At 40.6% G+C, this 18,994-nt stretch overlaps 1 protein-coding gene across 1 annotated transcript in view; it reads right to left on the bottom strand.

Moving 5' to 3' along the window:
* The window catches only part of LRP5 (LDL receptor related protein 5), a 116,216-nt gene that overhangs the window by 31,786 nt on the left and 65,436 nt on the right, over nucleotides 1-18,994 (bottom strand). The window contains exons 8-9 of the mRNA XM_053395472.1: nucleotides 2,938-3,154; nucleotides 202-491 (exon numbers count right to left, since the gene is read on the bottom strand). Coding sequence (XP_053251447.1) covers nucleotides 202-491; nucleotides 2,938-3,154 — 507 coding nt within the window. The remainder of the gene's footprint in view (nucleotides 1-201; nucleotides 492-2,937; nucleotides 3,155-18,994) is intronic.

The raw sequence follows: 18,994 nt of genomic DNA, 5'->3' as shown, positions 1-18,994 counted from the left end.
CATATAAATCAAACAGATTTATTAAGCTCACGCTAGAGTCCTTAATTTTTTTAAAATTGCTTTTCATTACATTCACCCAAGTGTTATATTTTGTAAGACCTACAGGAAAAATTTATTTATTATCAGACTACTGTTGTGGAGGAAGTGTACTGAAACTAGCTGCATACAAAACGATCTGTTATATTCGGATGCCATGAGTACCTTCAAACTAATATCTGTCCAATAGATTCTGTTGTCAGACACGTCAAAGTCTAGCGCAGAAGCTTCCTTGACACCAGTAAGAGGAATGGCTACGTCGTTATTGTTTGTTTCAAGAGAAATCCTATGAATGGCTGCTCTGCTGGTGAAAACAAGAAAGGCTTCTGGAATGATGCAGGTCTTCATGTCACTCAGCAGCTCCAGTCCAATGGGACAGGCACATCTGCACTCCTGAGGGGTGAAGAAACACAGGTGGCTGCAGCCTCCATTGTTCTCGGCACATGGATTTGTTCCTAGAAAGGAAAACAGTTCTTTGAAGAAGAAAACTTGGCTAAGATAGAATGTCATGTACTCCATGGCTATAGACATTGGGGAGGGAGGGAAGGGAAGAAGGAGATGGGGGAAAGCTCAAGAGTTTCTCCTTGTGCAACAGAATGTTCTCCCCATCCTCTACCCCATGCACCCCCCTAAATCTATTCTTGGGGAGTGTCCCCAAACCTTCTAAAGGAGATATGGGCATGACATGGGAGGAGTAGAAGGATGAAATCCTCCTGGGCTGGTGCCAATACTTGCACTAGCCCAGTTAGTTGAAAACTGCCTCATGTGCCCAAAATGACCTCAAAACAGACTCTATGTCAACTCAATGGACTTGTCTTCTTAGGAGGAGTCTGTCTGAAGAAAGCTGCTTAAAAGATTGTTTCCCATTGTTTATTCATTCCTATTAGAGAGCTAGTTGAAATGTTCACCTCAGTCATGAAACCATGAAATAACTAGGTGGCCTTAGGCAAGCCTCCACTCACAACATTGGAACAGTACTAACCTACATTACAGGGCTGATGTATGGATTACCAAAGCCATATATGTGTAGCACTTCTGGCTATGAAAATACCCCCCCCCCATATAAATGCTTACTATGTTATTCCGAATTGACGTTCCTGTCTACCCTGACATGATGCAAACATTTGACTGTGTACAGAAAGGTCAGTGAAATGCCCCACATCATTCCTAGGATAGGACAGTTGGAAGAGCATGAGACTCTTAATCTCAGGGTTGTGGGCAAAATATTCCTGGTCCCCTCCAACTCTACAATTCTATGTTTGACCAATTTCAGCTTCCAATACAGATGGCAAATATGCTCCAGTTTCCATGTAGCCCTCACCACTAAAGCTCTTTTACTACTTTGGCAAAATAGATCCCTCATACACCTTCCCCAGCAGCCCACTGTTATATTTAGTATCAAAATTATTATTATTATTGCTGAGTTACATACACTAAAACTGATCCAGTTTTTGAAGTGCAACAGATTCCAGGTCAACTGGAAAATCCTGAACACCCTGGAGATAAGAGTGTTAAGTTGCATTATCACAAGGCCAGGCTTGGAAACTGTCTTTCCTACAGCCAGCAAATATGACTCCACAGTATACTCTGCCAACCTGTCAAAAATGGAGGGTGGGCCAGCTCTGGATCCAACCCAGTGGCCAAATCCAGTTCCCCACCCCTGACCTGTAAGGAAATGTCAACATAGGAAGCTGGGTAAGTGCTTGGCTTAGGCTTTGTGGAGGGGATAACGAAGTGAATAAAGAAGCTGCAGAGTGACTCCAGTAAGGGGGGAAATGCTAGCTTCACAAGTACAAGAATAGGGTGAAACATGAACTCAGTTAATAAGTAAAGACAGGAGGCAGGCTTTCACATAGGAGCAATATAGATCCTTCTATCTGCAGACATGAAGGGTAACAAATGGTCGCTCTTTTCAGACATCATAATTAAACTGAAAGCCTCTCTAGACATAAAAATAGGTCAAGAGAGCATAATAGAATCTGCTGCTAATGATGTGTGCCTTTTGCCACTAAGCCTAAAATGGGAAGGTATTACAAGTGGGTATGCTTTGTGGCCTATCCAGTGCATCTCTAAAAAGCACACTTGTTTCTCATTTGCAATGATGCACGACAAATTACTCATTTTGCATTATAAATATAAACATGGAGAAGTGGGGGGGGGGATTTATTGAACTTCCCCAAGATCAGCCCACACAATCTTTTTGGTCATGGACTGGGCAGGAATATTCCTTCCCTTCACAATCATCTATGCATAACTTGCTAGTAGAGAGGATGGACAATAAGGTTTGAAAAGTGGGGTTGAGCAGGGTTGAAGGGAGCCTATCAATGCTCAAAACTCCCAATATCAGCCACAAAAAAATTATACAAGGAGCAAAAATTAATCAGCAGTTCTCTCTTCCCAGGCCCTCAATCTGCCATCGTCCAATGGTATGATAATGCATGCATTTCCCCCTTTGCCACCAAGAAAATCCCTGGCAGCTTGGAAATAGCACACAAGTGAAAGCTGTTGGGCAGCCAAGGAAACATATTTGGGTGATGAACATACCTGCCACTTGCTTTGCATCATCCAAGTAAAAGCCCCTGCAATGGGCTCAAAACTGATGGGGACCAGAAGCATACTCACTCCCTCACTTCATCCGCAAACTCACTGCAGGGGATGTGTTAGGCATGATTCTCATAAATCTGACAGCTCTTGGAACAAAGAGGAGACTTCCCCAAAATCCCCTTTTCCATCAGACAAGGAGCTCACAGGATTTGACCAATGCAAGTTTGTCTTCCTACTTAACACATTAAGTATTCTTTAAAAAGTGGCTTATTCTGCCAGTACAAGAAATTGACTTTTACTGCAAAAGTGATTATTATGGAACCCAGTACAAATCAACTGCACATTGTCTTCACTTACCAACAGCTTTAGTGACACTTGCCGCTTTAAGGCCCATCAGGTCTGGCAACTGATCGATGATTATGTCCCTACTTGCCCTTATTTTGTGAACTCTTTCAATGCTCCGCCTCTGCCAGTCTGTCCAGTAGATGTAGTCACCCAGCAAAGTAAATCCAAATATATGTGGAAGTTTATCTTCTATGAGAGTTTTTCTCATGGTTCCATCCATGTTTATTACCTGCAAAAGCATGAGAATATATAAAACAGTCCAACTACAATAATTGTTTGATCACTCCTTAATAAGAATTGCCTTGTGGGATCAGACCAAGGTCTATCTAGTCCAGCTTTTGTGCTTTTAGTGGCAGTCAGTTGAATTCCTCTTGGAGCCATACAAACAGGTCAAGAAGGGAACTGCCTTTCTGTTTTCCCAAAGCTTGTAGTTTTCATTGCAAAAACTTAACTGGTGAGCAAGCAGCAGAACAAACAGGTGTCAGCAGAAGCAAGTGAGAATAGCTGACGGAGGCCTTTAGGTCAAACTCTGTGACTGCATCTGTATAACTGTTGGCAGAGCTTTTAACACATCCCTTGTGAAATAATGGGTAAAACAGTACATTGTCTCTTTGACAGTTCCCCTCTTGCAACGCTGCTGGAGCTCTAGGCAGCTGGGCTGGAGAGGAAGACCTTGTCAGGGAAGGGGTGAGCAAGGAAAGGAGCCTGTTGCCAGGCAGAGTGACAAGGGACAGAAACATAGGAGAAGTCACAAGGCAGCCTTTTAGCCGCATGAGCAGTTTTGTTTTTGAACTGCTTTTACATTGTGTCTCTGTAGACAGGTGGGCAGTGATGAAACTAGGAGTTGTTTTTTTTTAAGGGTATCAGATTTTGATATAACAAAAAGCAACAGTATAAGCAGAGATTCACAAGCCAGCTTCAAGCCATCATTTATGATCCTCCAGTTAGTGAGCCTAGTGAGTCAGGTTCTGATGAACCACAGTCAAGCTAAACAAACCATGATTTAGTGTCATCTCTAAACCAGGCCTTTTATTTATTTGTTTTCCTATATTTTCCACATTTCTTCAATCATGCAATCCAAGGCGATATGCATATGGTTTCCAGGTGGTTCCCCTTCCAGGCACTGATCTGCTCGCCTTCAGCAAGGTGGCGGTCTCATGTGCCTTCAGGCCACACTTTGAACCAATTACCTGGAAGTTCTTAAGGTATGCAAAACTCCTCTTGAATCTTAGCATTCTTTGGTTCATGTTTACTGTTGAAGCATTATGCTTCATGTTTCAAAATCAATCACTATGTACATCTATGCCTAAACAAAATCCCTGCATAATAATTGTTTATATCCAGCAATTTACAGCTAGTGATGACAAGTGAGGGGAGGAGCTACAGTTTGTTACTATGTTTTGTATTATTGTGTTTTCATATTGTAAACCGCCCGTCACTGAGTCGGGCAGCCAAAGATATTTCTGTGGCCTCGTCTGTATGTAACACAAGGCATTAATGAGTGAGCATGCTGGTGCAGTTAGATAATTAACAGTGCTTGCTCTCTCCCACCCACCCCACCCCCAGCATCCTGCTATGCTACCAGGATCCAAACCATGGTTTGGCTTAGCATTATGAGAAAACCTGGGCTCATGGTTTGTCACCTACAAGCAATAGGCCAAGAACAAACTTTGGTTACCGCTTATGGTTTGTGTGAGGCAAACCATGAGTTCTGGTCCACATGCAACAATAAGCCAAACCATGGTTTAGCTTCCAGTAGCATGGCAGCAAGAGCGGAGAGGGAGCAAATTGTTGACGCTTTTCTAACTATCCACCAGCACATTTATTCTTTTATTTTAAGGCTTTTAAGCCATAGTTTGGCTTAGCGTTGTGTGTGTGTGAACAAGGCCTTTATCTGCTTCAAATCCTGCCTGGAATAAAACTGAATTTGATTTATATAACTAGCATTTGAAGGTTTTGCTTTTTCTAGCCGCATCATCAAATCTCTTTCTTTGACATGTGGGTAAAATCTTATTTTGAATGGTGGTGTTAATTTACGCCCCAAACCTACTGTTTTTACGCTTACTGTGTTCAAGCATATGATCCTAATATAATCCACATGGCAAAAATTGCCTTGAAATCAAGAAGTTAGTTCAGACTTGAATTACAACTCTTTCCGAAAGTGCAATCTACTGTTTTAAAACACTTTGGATTTTTAAGTTGCCCTTAAAATAGAATCTTGCAAACCTTACCAAATTTACTCAAACAAGGTCCATCAATTGCAGTGGCACAATCATTTGCTGCAAGGTCACACTGATTTATAGCAGCCTTCCCCAATCTGGTGCCCTTCAGATACTTTAGACTCCCTTCGTTCTTGCTGGCTAAAGCAAATAAGAGCTGTGCTCTCAAACACCTGGAGGGCACTAGGCTGAGGAAGGCTGGTCCCACCAAATGAGGTGGAGTGTTATATTTTTCATCCTCCTATTATATCTGTGGATTAAATAATGCAGAACCCCAGCTGTATACACCTAGTCTGGAGTATCTTTTGGGGAAGTAAACTTATTGAATGTAAATCTGCAAAACTGTCAGGTTTTCAAACGCCACACAAACCAGGTGCTTATGAAATGCCACAGCACTTCATAAGTGGGCTGTGAACCTGAACAAGTCCATGCTACTATTAGACCCAGCGGTAACTCTCTCCTTACAACCTCCCTGCTGCACTATCTAGGAAATATCAGAAGCAGAGTTCTTATGGACACATTCATACCCTATAGGCACTCTATAATAAAGTTTGATATTTATCTGCAGTTCAGCCAACTGCTCCTGCCAATGCTCAGGCCCCTTGGCCAAAATTAAATTGCATTTGAATGTTCATTTGAAGTTCAAACACAAAGTATGACCCCCCATTGTTCTACCAAGCCTTTCATACATGGATTCTCAGGATGGAGGGGAGGGGGGAGAGAGTAGCATATCTACCCCCACTATTTACACTCCTCTCTTGTGCCCTGTAAATTCCTACTCAATGTGGTCTCCAGCACATATGGAATGCATTGTGAACAGATAATTCACCAGCTGTGATGGCAACTGTGAACCACAACATTGTTATAAAACAAGAAACTTCAATCCCCGTTTCTGTGTAATTATGCTAATAAGCCGCAAACATAACCATAACAAATATCTACTATGCACACTTCCTTTTGCATGAGATAATTAGTTGAAGGGAAACCTTTAACAACACAGAAAGCTTCACTAAAATTTTTGACAAGTGAGGCGCACTTAGTCTGCCGCAACTTAAACACACCCTTAAACTAAGCTGCAATTCTTTTAGGACTGGCTTCTCAGATATTCCAAATGAGATCCAACACCGCAGACTTTTCCAAATCAAACCCCAATTTATAATAGAGGTTTCCCCTCTGTCAAACTATTTTAATATCTACAGCATGTTCAGTGATGTGTGGCTTAGCTTTTCTCTGCATCACCCAAGGGTCACGCTTGCAAGCATGATGTAGTCTCAGGATTGGCTACACAACAGTTATGCATTATCTTTTTTTTTTTTAAGCACAACCCATGAAAGATCACAACCTAAAGACAATTATTCCCTCTAAAGGCTCAATGGACTTAGCAGCAAAAATCGAAAGGGGATAGCTGCTGAATAGAAAGGAACAATCCTGGAAAGTTATAATGAATCCAATGTCCACAGCTTATTCACACGTTTTATTTTACAAACAAATGTGATTCTGACTTCGCACCAAGGCTGAAATACATTCCATTCCTTCATTGCTTAGTCTTGTTCTATTTTATTGTTGGCTGAGATTCCAATTCACACTCAGAAAAGAATATAACTCCAAAGAAAGAATATAATTTAAGTGCATTGTGCACCATGTCTATCCAGACACATGCAGAATTTCTGCCTCTAAAGATGCTACATTTGCTCTCCTACTTGTTAGCACTGCAGATTAGCTATATGTTCTTGTGACACAATCGGAAACTTGAGTTGTTCGCCTAGACCCGCAATGACCATAAATCCCAGTTCTGTTAAACCAGTGTGTTCACAAGTATGGGTCAGTACCCATAAATTATAGTGCAACTCAGGTAAAAAAAAAAAAAAGGCAAGAAAAGTTTCATATGACTAACAATGATTCATATATGCTGCTTTTTCTCCTTTATAATTTGGTGAAAATTACCAAATTCATTTAACAGCATATCAATTTGCTTATTCAAAGAGCCCCAATGTTCCTCTAAGGAGAAAGTTTGAGGAAAAGATGAATGAAATAAATGGGGTGGGGGAGGGAAGAGAGAGAAACAACATCCACCAACCAGGTATTTCTCTGGGCTGAGGTCCAATATGGCAGGCTGCAAAGTAATTTTGCAAAAATATAAACAAAATGATTCAATATCTATTCCAATAAAGGACCAATAAATATGCTTGCCTCAGGCTAGCTAGCAACTGAAGACAAATAAACTTATGGACAATAGGCAACATTTTGGATATCTTCTACCTGTTAATTTCAAAAGTCATGTCCTAGTCTACACTATTAATGGGTCATCATTTTCACATGGACCTTTGGGTTTGATGCAGGTCAGCCTTTCTGCTTCTCAGGATTCCTTTTGCTCCCTCCTAGGTGTCATTAGTCTGATCCAGGCTAAAGCCATGCAAAACATTTTAATAAAGCCAAATGTGATTAGAAAAAAGAGAGCAGCTGCCCAGTAAAAGGGAAAGATAATGGAAGCTTCTATGCTACAATGAGCTCTTTGACTGAAGTTGTGACACGTTGCATTCAAAATATAGCTTTTCAATACAAACCAAGGGCATGTTGAGACATCACATCACCCCTGTGATTCTACTTCAGGTTAAATCAAGAGTGAGCTTTGGGCTTTTTCGGGGGGGGGGGTGCAACGTACTCTTGCATCCTTTCCATTTTTAGAAGGCGTGCAGTGTCATGCTTATGAACACTGGGAGAGCAATCCCGACTAAAGTAGGTGTGTGCTTTTTTTCTTCAAAAAAGGGGGACAATAGCCTCTATTTTCCCAATAGTAGTAGTTTTGAAAGACATTCCTTACCTAATGCATATATAATTCTTTATGTGCATGTTCAAAGACACTCAAATATTTACACTATTTAAACCATGAAACTAAGAAGTTTTTTGTTTTACCTGAACTGGATCATAGCCTCAATTCAGACATGGTTCAATTAAACTCAATAATTTCAGATCTTCCATTACACCAATAATTCATTGTATGTCTTTCTTTGCTCCTCAAATAGCTTTTTCGGGTGTCCAACCTATACCAATTTCTTTTACTCGTTCTGGAGGGCAGGGAACCCAGAGTGTAAATTCACCGTGAAATATGGAAGTCTACCAAACACACGTGGCTTTCTGTTTTCATAAACTCTCAAAAGCCAAGCATCAGGCAAGACAATGGGTAGCATGGATTAGTAGCTGTTAAGTCATGTCCGAGACAACTGTAACTTAACAGATGTATACCAACACCCTTCTCTGGTAGTTGTCTTCCTTCACTGTCTCATCAATATGGATGATAACATTTTTAGAAAGCAAATACCTGTCTCTAAGTAGTGTTTCCCCTGTATTACAAAACAAGAGCATAGCAAGTTAAAAGCGGATTTTGCACACAAATACTCTCTAAGGCTCCCACTGACAAAACCAAAGCAAGGCACACTGATTGTGTCTGGCTGGAATTTCATGACATAAGGAATGATTAGAGATAGGCTCAATTACGCATCCCATTCTTTCCCCCTACCCCCAGGCAACACAAGCGTCTATTAATACCTAACAAGATTCTGCAAACTGTGCTCCGTTGACTAATTAAAGATCAATGCATGTTACTCTCCCCACCTTGAATTAATATGCATCAGGGACTTTCATTGCCGATAGCTACACATGTACAATTCTGTTTGCCAAAAATTTGGAGAGATATTAAGTAATGGCCTCATTTAAACTCGAGGCCTACAGCTCATAAATATGGAAGCATCCATTTGTGTTTTAACCTATGTAATGAATATCGTAAGATCACACCTGTAGATATACACATATGTTTGTGTATCCATTCAAGAGAATATTTAATTTAGTTTTTTTTAAATGAGCTTGGCTCTAATGGTGCGCTTTCCAAGAAAGAAAATGTACATCTGCTTACACAAGGGGGCAAGTCACCAGTTCAAATATTGTTTTGGAGGATCCCTTGGGCCTTAGGAACAACTTATGGGAAGTGCAGTAAGCTACAGCAGGAATGTCTTCCGCAACCAAAAGTACACTTGCCAGTTGTAAAATTTAACCCATTGCTTTAAAGGTATTTCCAAAGCAATGCAATGCTCCATTATAATGGAAAAGAAAATTAAATGCTCATGCAGCTTAATCATTCAAGCCTTAGTCCTCCCTCAATCTCATTCCAAATCATCTAGCCAAGCAAGCCAGTCATCCTCTATCTATTCTGTAGTTAGGAAAGCATACCTCAAGGACTGAACCAACCCAGGCCCTGTGATGATCATCTGAGGCCCTTCTTTGTGTGCCTCCTCCATGAGAAATTCAGAGGGTGGCAACACAAGAACGGGCCTTTTCTCTGGTGGCTCCCTGCTAGTGGAATGCTCTCCCCAGGGAGGCTTGCCTGGCATCTTTCTTACATATCTTTACATGCCAGGCAAAAACAATCCTCTTCTCCCAGGCCTTTGGTTAATTAAACAAGCTATGGCCTTTTAAACTGTGGGGGGTAATTGTTTTTGTTTGTTATAGAATGAAATAATAATAATAATAATAATAATAATAATAATAATAATAATGCAGATGATTCTGTGTCCAAGACTTATTTGGAACTAGTTAATCAGACAAAGGTACACACATCAGAAAGAACTTTAAAATAGTACAAATAAAGCCCTCTGTTGTGAATCATAACTGTGATGGGAAACATTCAGATAAATATAGGAAGCCACTTTATACCGTGTCAGACCATTCGCCTGCCTGGCTCAGCATCATCAACCCTCCAGGGTTTCAGGCAGAAATCTCTCCCAGCACACCGGGAGATAACAGGGACCAAACCTGGAACTTCCACATGCCCATCAGGGGCTCTAGCTCTGAGCTATAGAGAGAAATTATATGGAACTGACTGGCCAAATATACTACTGCTGCTGCTACTAAGATATGCTACTGCTGCCGCCACCGCACGAACTGGACCATGTTAATCCTCAATAAAAGAAATGTCCCTGAATTCAAATTCCAGTTATTATTTGAATTCTATACAAGTGTTCTGCATGCTGAAAACACTCCTCTTTCCTTTTGATACCTAATAGGTATTTCAGGACCCATCCTATTAGTGTGGCTGTAATTTGTTTTAAATGTGTTTTAATATTGTATTTTTTAATTGCCAAAATGCGCTGTGGAACCTTATAGTGAAGGGTGAGTAAGAAATTGTAGTGGTAGTGGTAGTAGTTGTTACTCTTGGCCAAACCTACCCAACCCATTTCCAATCAGTTTCCAGGTGCAGCTGCTTTTTACAATGGGGCCTGTAACCTGCAAGGTTAATAGCTGGGAGAAGTCAAGCAACAGCAGAAAAGGCAGTTGTTGCTGCTGGATGGTTTAAAAAACAACAATGTATGAGTATTCCCTAAAACAGGCATCCCCAAACTTGGCCTCCCAGATGTTTTGGGACTACAATTCCCATCATCCCTGACCTCTGGTTCTGTTAGTTAGGGATGATGGGAGTTGTAGTCCCAAAACATCTGGAGGGCTGAGTTTGGGGATGCCTGCCATAAAACAACAAAGCAGGATTGTAGGAGGGTCAATTAAATTTCTCAAAGAAAACCCTAAAACAGATTCTAAAAATTAATGTTTATTATGATAGTAGAAACATATGTACAAAAAACATATGTGTTTTGTATCAAGTGGAAGTCTCTATACAATTGCAATGTTTGTTTTATATACAAAAAGTAGAAATCTGTGTGGCTTGTACTGTTCACCTATGAGTTACATTAAAACACTCAATACAGGAATAACAAATGTGGATACAAATGCCTAAGTGATCTACGGGGGATTAAGTTAATAAATTAGGCAGCGGTTTCATGGAGTATGGGAATGAAGTAACTGTTGAGGAATACCCCTGAAGAGAATTTCTCTAAGTATGTGTTTTTAGGCTTTTATTGGTTGCATGTCTTTTAATTACGGTAAATTTAAGTTGTTTTGGGTCACTTTTGTGAGGAAAGCAATCAACAAATATAATTAAATAATGATACAAATAAATAAATAATTGCAGGGTTTGGGCTAGATGACCGTTGGGGTCCCTTTCAACTCTACAATTCCATAATTCTATGAAATAAATGTCATTTGGGAGTTTCTTTGGGAGTTAACTAGACCATGTTAATCCTGATTAAAAGAAGTGTCCCTTAATTCTGATTCTAGTTATTATTGAATTCTACACAAGCCTTCTGTTCTTTATATTCACAGAATTGCTCAATCCTGTTCCAGTATACCTTCAGGGCAGGCAGCAGCAGGTCTAAATATATGACAAACTGACAGCATGCAAAAGTCATACAGCTAATACATGCACACCTATATCCCTAACCCCTAAAATGGCAATTGAAGTACAATCTTTTTCTCCTGCTTTTGGAGGACTTTCAGGCCTATACATTTTAGCAGGAAGCAAATGCTGGAGGTGTCTATTAGCAACCGAAAGCCTGCCTCCTTACTATTTGTATTTGCCCTTTGGAGGAAAGCAATTTGTACATCCACTGAGAATGGAAGAGGACACGGAAGAATCATAGAGCTGGAAGGAACCCTGGGAGTCATCTAGTCCAACCCTCGGCCATGCACGAATCTCAACTAAAGCATCCAAGACAGATAGATAGCCATCCAACCTCTGCTTAACAACACCCAATAAAGGAGAGTCTACCACCTCCTGAGGGAGTGTGTTCCACCGTGGAACAGCTCTTACCACCAGAAATTCTTCCCGTCTGGTTGGAATCTACTTTCCTGTAACTTGAATCCATTGGTTTGGGTCCTAGAAAACAAATGTGCTCCATCTTCCATGTGACAGCCCTTTAGATATTTGAAGACAGCTATCATATCTCCTCTTAATCTCTTTCCGAGGCTAAACACACCCAACTCCCTCCAGTGTTCCTCATAAGGCTTGGTTTCCAGACCCTTTATTGTCTTGAAGCAAAGGTCTCTGTCATCCTTGCTATTTTCATACATTGTACCTACATGCAAACATGCCAGGCAGGAATAATGGGAAAGGAGAGCCTAGGAGGGATTTCCTACATACAAAGGACATCCCTCAGATATTAAGGAAAATAATTTAAAACCATGTAGGGACAGGATATTATATTATTATTATTATTATTATTATTATTATTATTATTATTATCCATTTATTTACCTCTAAGTGGTATGCAGCAAAATTAAAAACACAAAGGTTACATCAATATACAGAACTTCAATACAAATAATTAATTATAACATACAGAAGACAGGGCTTAGCTTTAACAAAAGCCTGGGGGGAAATGTGTCTCTTAAAAGATTAAGGTAATAGATGGCAACGGCAGAGGCAGCACCATACTGAGCAGTGTTATTTACCAGCAGCAGCCGCTCGGGTGAACAGACAGAAATAAGGAAAAGGATCCTGAACTTTTAACAGCTGGGCATAAAGCCAAGCAGGAATCGAGAAGAGGAACTTCTTGCTACCACCACCAGCCAATCCCGTTTGGTTTGGAGCAAGCAAGTAAAGAGGATGGTGCCACATGTGCACATGCCCTCCTGCTGCTAGCAAAATGCTGGCAGCGGAGAGCGGCACACAGGGACATGCACACATCTGGCGCCTGGCAGCTAGGCTGAAAGGGGAGTAAGTGGCAAGCTGCTTGCCTCCATTCAGCCTGAGGCCCAAAGAGGGGAAAAGCTGCCTTAGCCAGGCCAAGCTATTTGATGTTCTTGCCCAGCGCAGTCTACTCTGGCTGACAGTAGCTTTCCAGGGTCTCAGGCAGAGGTTTTTCCCACCATCAGCTACCTGATGCTTTTATAATAAGATATATATATGGAGATGCCATATATTGAAAACGCTCTGCCACAATTGACTACATTAGACTGTGCCTTAATTTGAACACTGGGTGATATCAAACTGTGTCCTACTAGGAGTACACACATTGAAATCAATGGTCTTAATTCCATTGATTTCAAAGGGTCTACTCTGAGTATAGCCAATGTCGACTCACTCACACCATCTTCCATACCGCTTCAAATGGTGAACAAGGCTATGAAAAATCAAATTACACTACAATGGTCAAAAGCATGAAGGATTATTAGGTTTGCATATAACAGCAAGGGCAGAAAAGCTGCCTCCGGTCATGTGTTCCTTGTTACTATGGCTATTTGTTGTTGTTATTAACGTTTTAGTAAAAGCTTTTGATTTTATATACTTGGAACATTCAATTGTGAAACCCCTCCCTTATTATAAAGTTAATAATTAAAATGCATGACATGATGCAGGAGTAACAGGACCCAGCTTCCACCCCACCCATGAGATAAGCTGCAGGAGACGATTGTGCCTTTGCTTAACCCCCCTCACACCCACACCGACAAATCAATTATTGGTATCTTGAGATCCCAACACAGTGACGAGAACAAGGAAATGTGACTGAAAGATTGTGAGCTCAAGATGCACCCACAAAGAGGAGTAGATCTATATTGTTTGTTTTCTGCAAGGTCTGCTTCCTCCTCCTCCTCCTCCAAGGCCACCAAATGCAGCCTCCAAACCAATTTTGCAGCGCCTCTGCACTTACCCCATACCCCCCCCGCGTCCATTTCCAACTGCTTAAAAAGTCTGTTCAGCTCTCTCTTTTTTTGGAGGCCAAGATGGAGCAGAAAAAATACCCCTGGGATCCAACAGACCCCTGAAGTTTCTTGTCATGGGTTTTTTGCTGCACGGTCAGCGACACAGTTTTGTTTTTATGTTACAAAAATAGGGGAGGGCCGACTCCAGGACTCTTGAAGTAGTATTGATCACATAAACATGTACTTTGTGGCACACATAAATTCTAAGGTTTTACACACCCTATTTTCAGAAGTTGCTATGGACAGAGTGGACCCCAGTTAAGCTTTTTGTTGTTTCACATTCATTTTGATCAGAGTAATTTGGGCCACCCCTAGCTTATCAAGTTTAAATGCAATTATAAAAAATATATATTGCAGGGTGAGAAATGAAACACCACACGAAAGCTGACCCAAATGACTGTTGGGAGACCTGGACATCCATAGCCTGTGTTATGTTTTAACAAGATTCATAATATCTGGCCTTGTTATTGCTACAGTGGAAGACCACTGGCAGTTAAGCTTTGGTCAAATCCAATTCTCCAGCCTTCTTTCTAGCCCACATCTTACTACAGCAGCAGTAAGTAAAGCTAGAGATAAATCTTATCCTAGATAACTCCCACAGGAAGAGAGAAGTCTGATGCATGTTCACATTTACAGTAGTTAGCTGAGAATCTTTCTCCGATACGGCAATATGGAAAGCAATTAGGTTGCACATGGCACCAAGTAATAAAAAGTCTCACACTGAAAGGAGAATATATTGAGCAATAGCAGGATTTTTTTTAAAGAGGAGTCTTTAGTTGGCCATAGTAGGTGACATCATCATTTTGTTTTAAAGTGGTGTCAATAGTGTAGGGGCTATAACACTTTTGGAAGAGATTAAAACACATGCAATATACTTTTATCTTACAGCATTTCACTAATATATTTATGAGTGTTAAGAATTCAGCATGGAAATTTGGATGTTAGCACAAGGAAATATTTCATAATGACTTCACAATAGCAATTAAATGCTTGAACTTCAAAATGCAAGTCATAGTCCTAAACAGCAATATACTGGAAGGCTGAACAAGTGAACAAAGCAGTGAGAATTAGATCCAAAGATAGTGATTAGTGCTGAAATGAAATAATGAGTACTTCGGTGGACTTGGGGTAAGAAAATTTGCATGCCAGTTCTTATGCAGCTAGACTTCCTTTGTAAATCTCCATCTTTGGTTTTGACCAAGTGACAGACAATTACTAGAGGACCTGGTAATGGGAACTATTCTAACAGTAGCAGTCGTGACACTGGCTGTAATCTTGCATTCATTTAGTCTGATTAAATCCCATTGATTTTCAAGGATACACAAGGATGTGTGTATCATTGCAGCTAAACTCATAGTCCGTCATCCTCTAAAATATTACAATTTGATGCAATTAGGAAACAAGTCCAGTCAACAAGGTCAGTTCAAAATCCAAGCAGCATCACAGCTGTATAATCCTCTAACATGCTGAAACTATTTGTCAGTACCTAAACATGCTTAAACCAGTTTTATACTTTTAATATATATTTTTGCAGATGCTAGCATTAGAAAACAACCAATCAATGGTAGCATATTTTAAAAGTTCAGAAATTTCAGCGATAGAAAATTTTCTAGTCATACGTAGGACCTCAATCAACATTTAAGCAACCATGTTATGATGTTGTATTATAAGGAAATTAAACATCTCCAGAAGAGATTTAAAAAGGCAAATGGCCATTACGGGGGGGAGGGGGGAATCTAGCCACTGTAAACAGAATGAACAACTGAATGGAAAATTTACATCTATGAATGGATGATAGACGACATTTTCAAAAACCCTTGTAAAATTGTAGTAAATGATGAACAAAGTCCGCAGGGACAAAGCAAGATGAAAAACTGACAATGGATTCACCGTCTTCAATAGTTCTCAACAGGCTCCCAAGGGAAAGTTAGAAAGGGGAAAGGCAGCAGGGCTACCTATAGGAGCTGCCATGCAAAAGGGCAGCAGGGGGCCACCTTAGGTGAAGGAAGTCTTACAATAAAAGGTGACAAGCAAAACATATGGAGCATTACACTGAAATCAGCATGCAGACATATGAACAACTGCAATCATAAAAGCCAAGAGGCAACCAATATTAAGTGGAAGGACATGGGGCATTATATTGTTTGCCTATGCCAATGTTCAACTGGGGTGTGTGTGTTTAAAAACAACTTAAGCCGCCTAGAGGTTTCTTATGGTTCAGCCACATGAGTAATCAATCATCTTTAAGTTTAACTATTTCCCGTCATTTCCTCATGCAAGCTGAAGTATGGCCATTTCCCAGTTCTAGATTAATTCAGTATACAAAATTAAGACAGGCCTCAAATAATTGTTTCCTATTGCTTTTTATTCAAAAATAAGGCCGAAATTTAAATAGAATAGGTAGTTTTCAATAGGTTAATGCTGTAAGCTTTCATAATAAGAAATGCCTCTTAACTAAAAACCAAGACCGGGATGCAAATCTATCCTCGGTAATTTGCATATACAATCACAGAAAGAAATGAAAAGATACCTAGAAGCTAAAACAAAATGACTTAACAGGGAGGTGATTTAAATTTCATATGTTAATTTTGCAGAAAGCTTCCAATTTAGGTGTGAATTCCCCTTCTCACAACTCAAACAATTGTGGTGTAAGACAGTTTTTAAAATTGCCTGCTCAGGTGGATGATTTATTGACCACTTTCACCACTTTCACGCTTGTAGCCCCATCAAAGCCAGTAGAACTATACCAGTCAATGAGCAACTCCCCTCCCGGCATCTCCTGGTTTCTTTAGAAAAACCTAAAAGGGGAGGAGAAAGTGCTCTGAAACTGCATTTGCATAAGTGCACAACACAGGGGATTTCTGAGCATTCATATCGGCCAAATCAACCAAACAAATTGCCTGAAGAACTGCAACAGTAAGCTATTGGAGTTCTTATGTCGGCAACTTCAGAAGTCCATCGGGAGAATAAAATCTTTTATAATAATAATAATAAAAATCAATCACGATTCTTGTTCTGTCTCTCAAAACCTGGGAAAAAAAACCTGTGCACCACTAATTTAGCCTTCTTACTAAAAAATGAATACAAGATAAAAAGGAGCCGACAGCTGGAAGAGAGCCAATAGAAAGCTTTCAGCAGCAAAATGCAAAGAGAACTGTTTGTTCTGTATTCAGAATTTTACATGGAACTCCACAGATGAGATGGCATATCTGGCTACAGGTCCAAGAATACACATTTATTACACAGAGAATGCTGTTGTTAAAAATAAATTGGAGATTAATGCCTTCTAACCAGAAGTGCACGAAGAAGAATTCCTGAGCAATTCAATTCCCACAAGGAAAGAACAAAGTTTTCTTTCAAAAGTCACCTTTTACTGGGAAGGGTGCTCCTTTACAGGGAGCCCCAAGTTGAGAAATAGACAGCTCCTGGCTTTCTATTTATAGTCACTCAGGCAGTGAATAGTTTCATTCCAAATGCCACAAGGCATACATGCAACCTTTTATTCCAGGGGCCTGATTTGTGTTTCATTTCATAAAGTCCAGGGCTAGGAAGACAAAAAGAATTTTTAACAAGTGTGCAACAGAAACTTGGGAAGGGTGTGTGTGTGTGTGTGTGTTCAGCTTCTTTATTAGACTAAACTAGATTCTCAGACGCTGGTATGAGGGGTTGGGGGTTGAGGGGGGGGCAGAACTCAGAAACTTTCCTATACACTTTTGCTTTTTAAAAGAAATGTAGCTCTAGAACTGCATGGGCTTTTTTTGCTCATTAACCATGAATACTAGCGCCCTGCAATTTAAGCAAATGGGGGGGGAGGGGGTGACACAAGGAAAAGGAACAGAGGGGTGCAAGCATTTCAATTAGCTGGCTTTGAAGGACCCTTCTGAATGAGAAAGACAGAACACACTTGTCAAATGCAAGTTCAAGTGAAAGGCACTTCTGCCAATGAAGTGCGCAGATGGCTGTGGGGGTTCCGCTAAACCTTCGCTGGGCCCCCATTATGTCTTCATTGCTCACAAAAAAAGGCAAGGGTCACCTACAGTTTAGAATAAGTTAGCTTCCTTTCCCACAGGATGACTCGAGTCAAAGTGGTGAGGAAAGTCTTCCCTTTTTGAGTGACTGCTGTCTCATCAAGGAACTAAACACTTATATAAAAAAGCTGAAGAAATGCATTTTTTAAAAAAAATCTTCCCACCGCTGCAGATACCAAATAGATGGAATCTGGCTGAGCATTTCTATTAAGGGGGAATGCAGAGGGATTCTGGTCAGCTAACACTATTTTCAGCAGGTTGTTCAGCAGGCTTTTCCCTCCACAGGTTCATTGAACACAGAGTTCAAAACCATGTACAACTTGGAATAAGTGGACATTCAATTTCTATTACATATTCGGCCGTAGGAAAGAGCATGACACCTTAGCTCAAGATTTGGGGAGGGGGGCTGTGTGTGTGTGTGTGTGTGTGTTTGTGTGTGTGTGTGTGTGTGTGTGTGAGAGAGAGAGAGAGAGAGAGAGAGAGAGAGAGACAGACAGACAGACAGACAGACTGACTCTTGTATAAGCCAACTCTGTCCTGCAAACTTCTGAAAAGAAAAGCAGTTATAGCTTGGCATGTTCTGTATGTGTTGATAAACTATAATGGAAATAAAGTTGAAAAAGCATCACAGGAATCTTACACCAGTACAATGCAGACAAAGTTTCCCTGCAACTGATCACAGGGCAAAAATGAATGACAAGTAATTCTATGGCTGCATGCAAAATTACATTCTTTTGGATACCATTTGAACTAATTCTGACTGTAGTGAGAGTGCAGCACTTTTTTTGGGGGGGAGAGTATGATTCATGTTAGGATGGTATGAATTGACCTGTAAACCAATAAGACTTCTCCTGTTCAGTTTAGTTATCGGCAAAGAGCAGCTAGAGTCTGTTCCAGATTGGTCCTGAGCCACTCTCATTACTACTTCTGCTAAGACTAAAAGCTGTATCACCACTGCTGTTGTCAGGGAAGAGTTAGAGGACAGCGACCAGTCCTGACAGCTGTGCTGCCACCACCCCAGATGCATGCAGGGCAAACATTAGTTGTTGCTTCAAATGCTATTGCCTTGGATCCAAAGTTAATGAAAACCACAGAAGGAAAGTTTTTCATCTCCTTGCTTCCACTGCAGCCACCTGTGGCCATAAAAAGCCTTAACGGGGTTGTGAGGGCAACTCCTGAGCAATGTGGGATGGGGTGCAGGGGAGAGCAGGAGAAAGGAAATCTGTGAACTTCCTT

This window comes from Podarcis raffonei, chromosome 1 (assembly GCF_027172205.1).
Source record: "Podarcis raffonei isolate rPodRaf1 chromosome 1, rPodRaf1.pri, whole genome shotgun sequence".
Lineage (NCBI taxonomy): Eukaryota > Metazoa > Chordata > Lepidosauria > Squamata > Lacertidae > Podarcis > Podarcis raffonei.
This window is presented reverse-complemented; position numbering and strand designations above follow the sequence as displayed.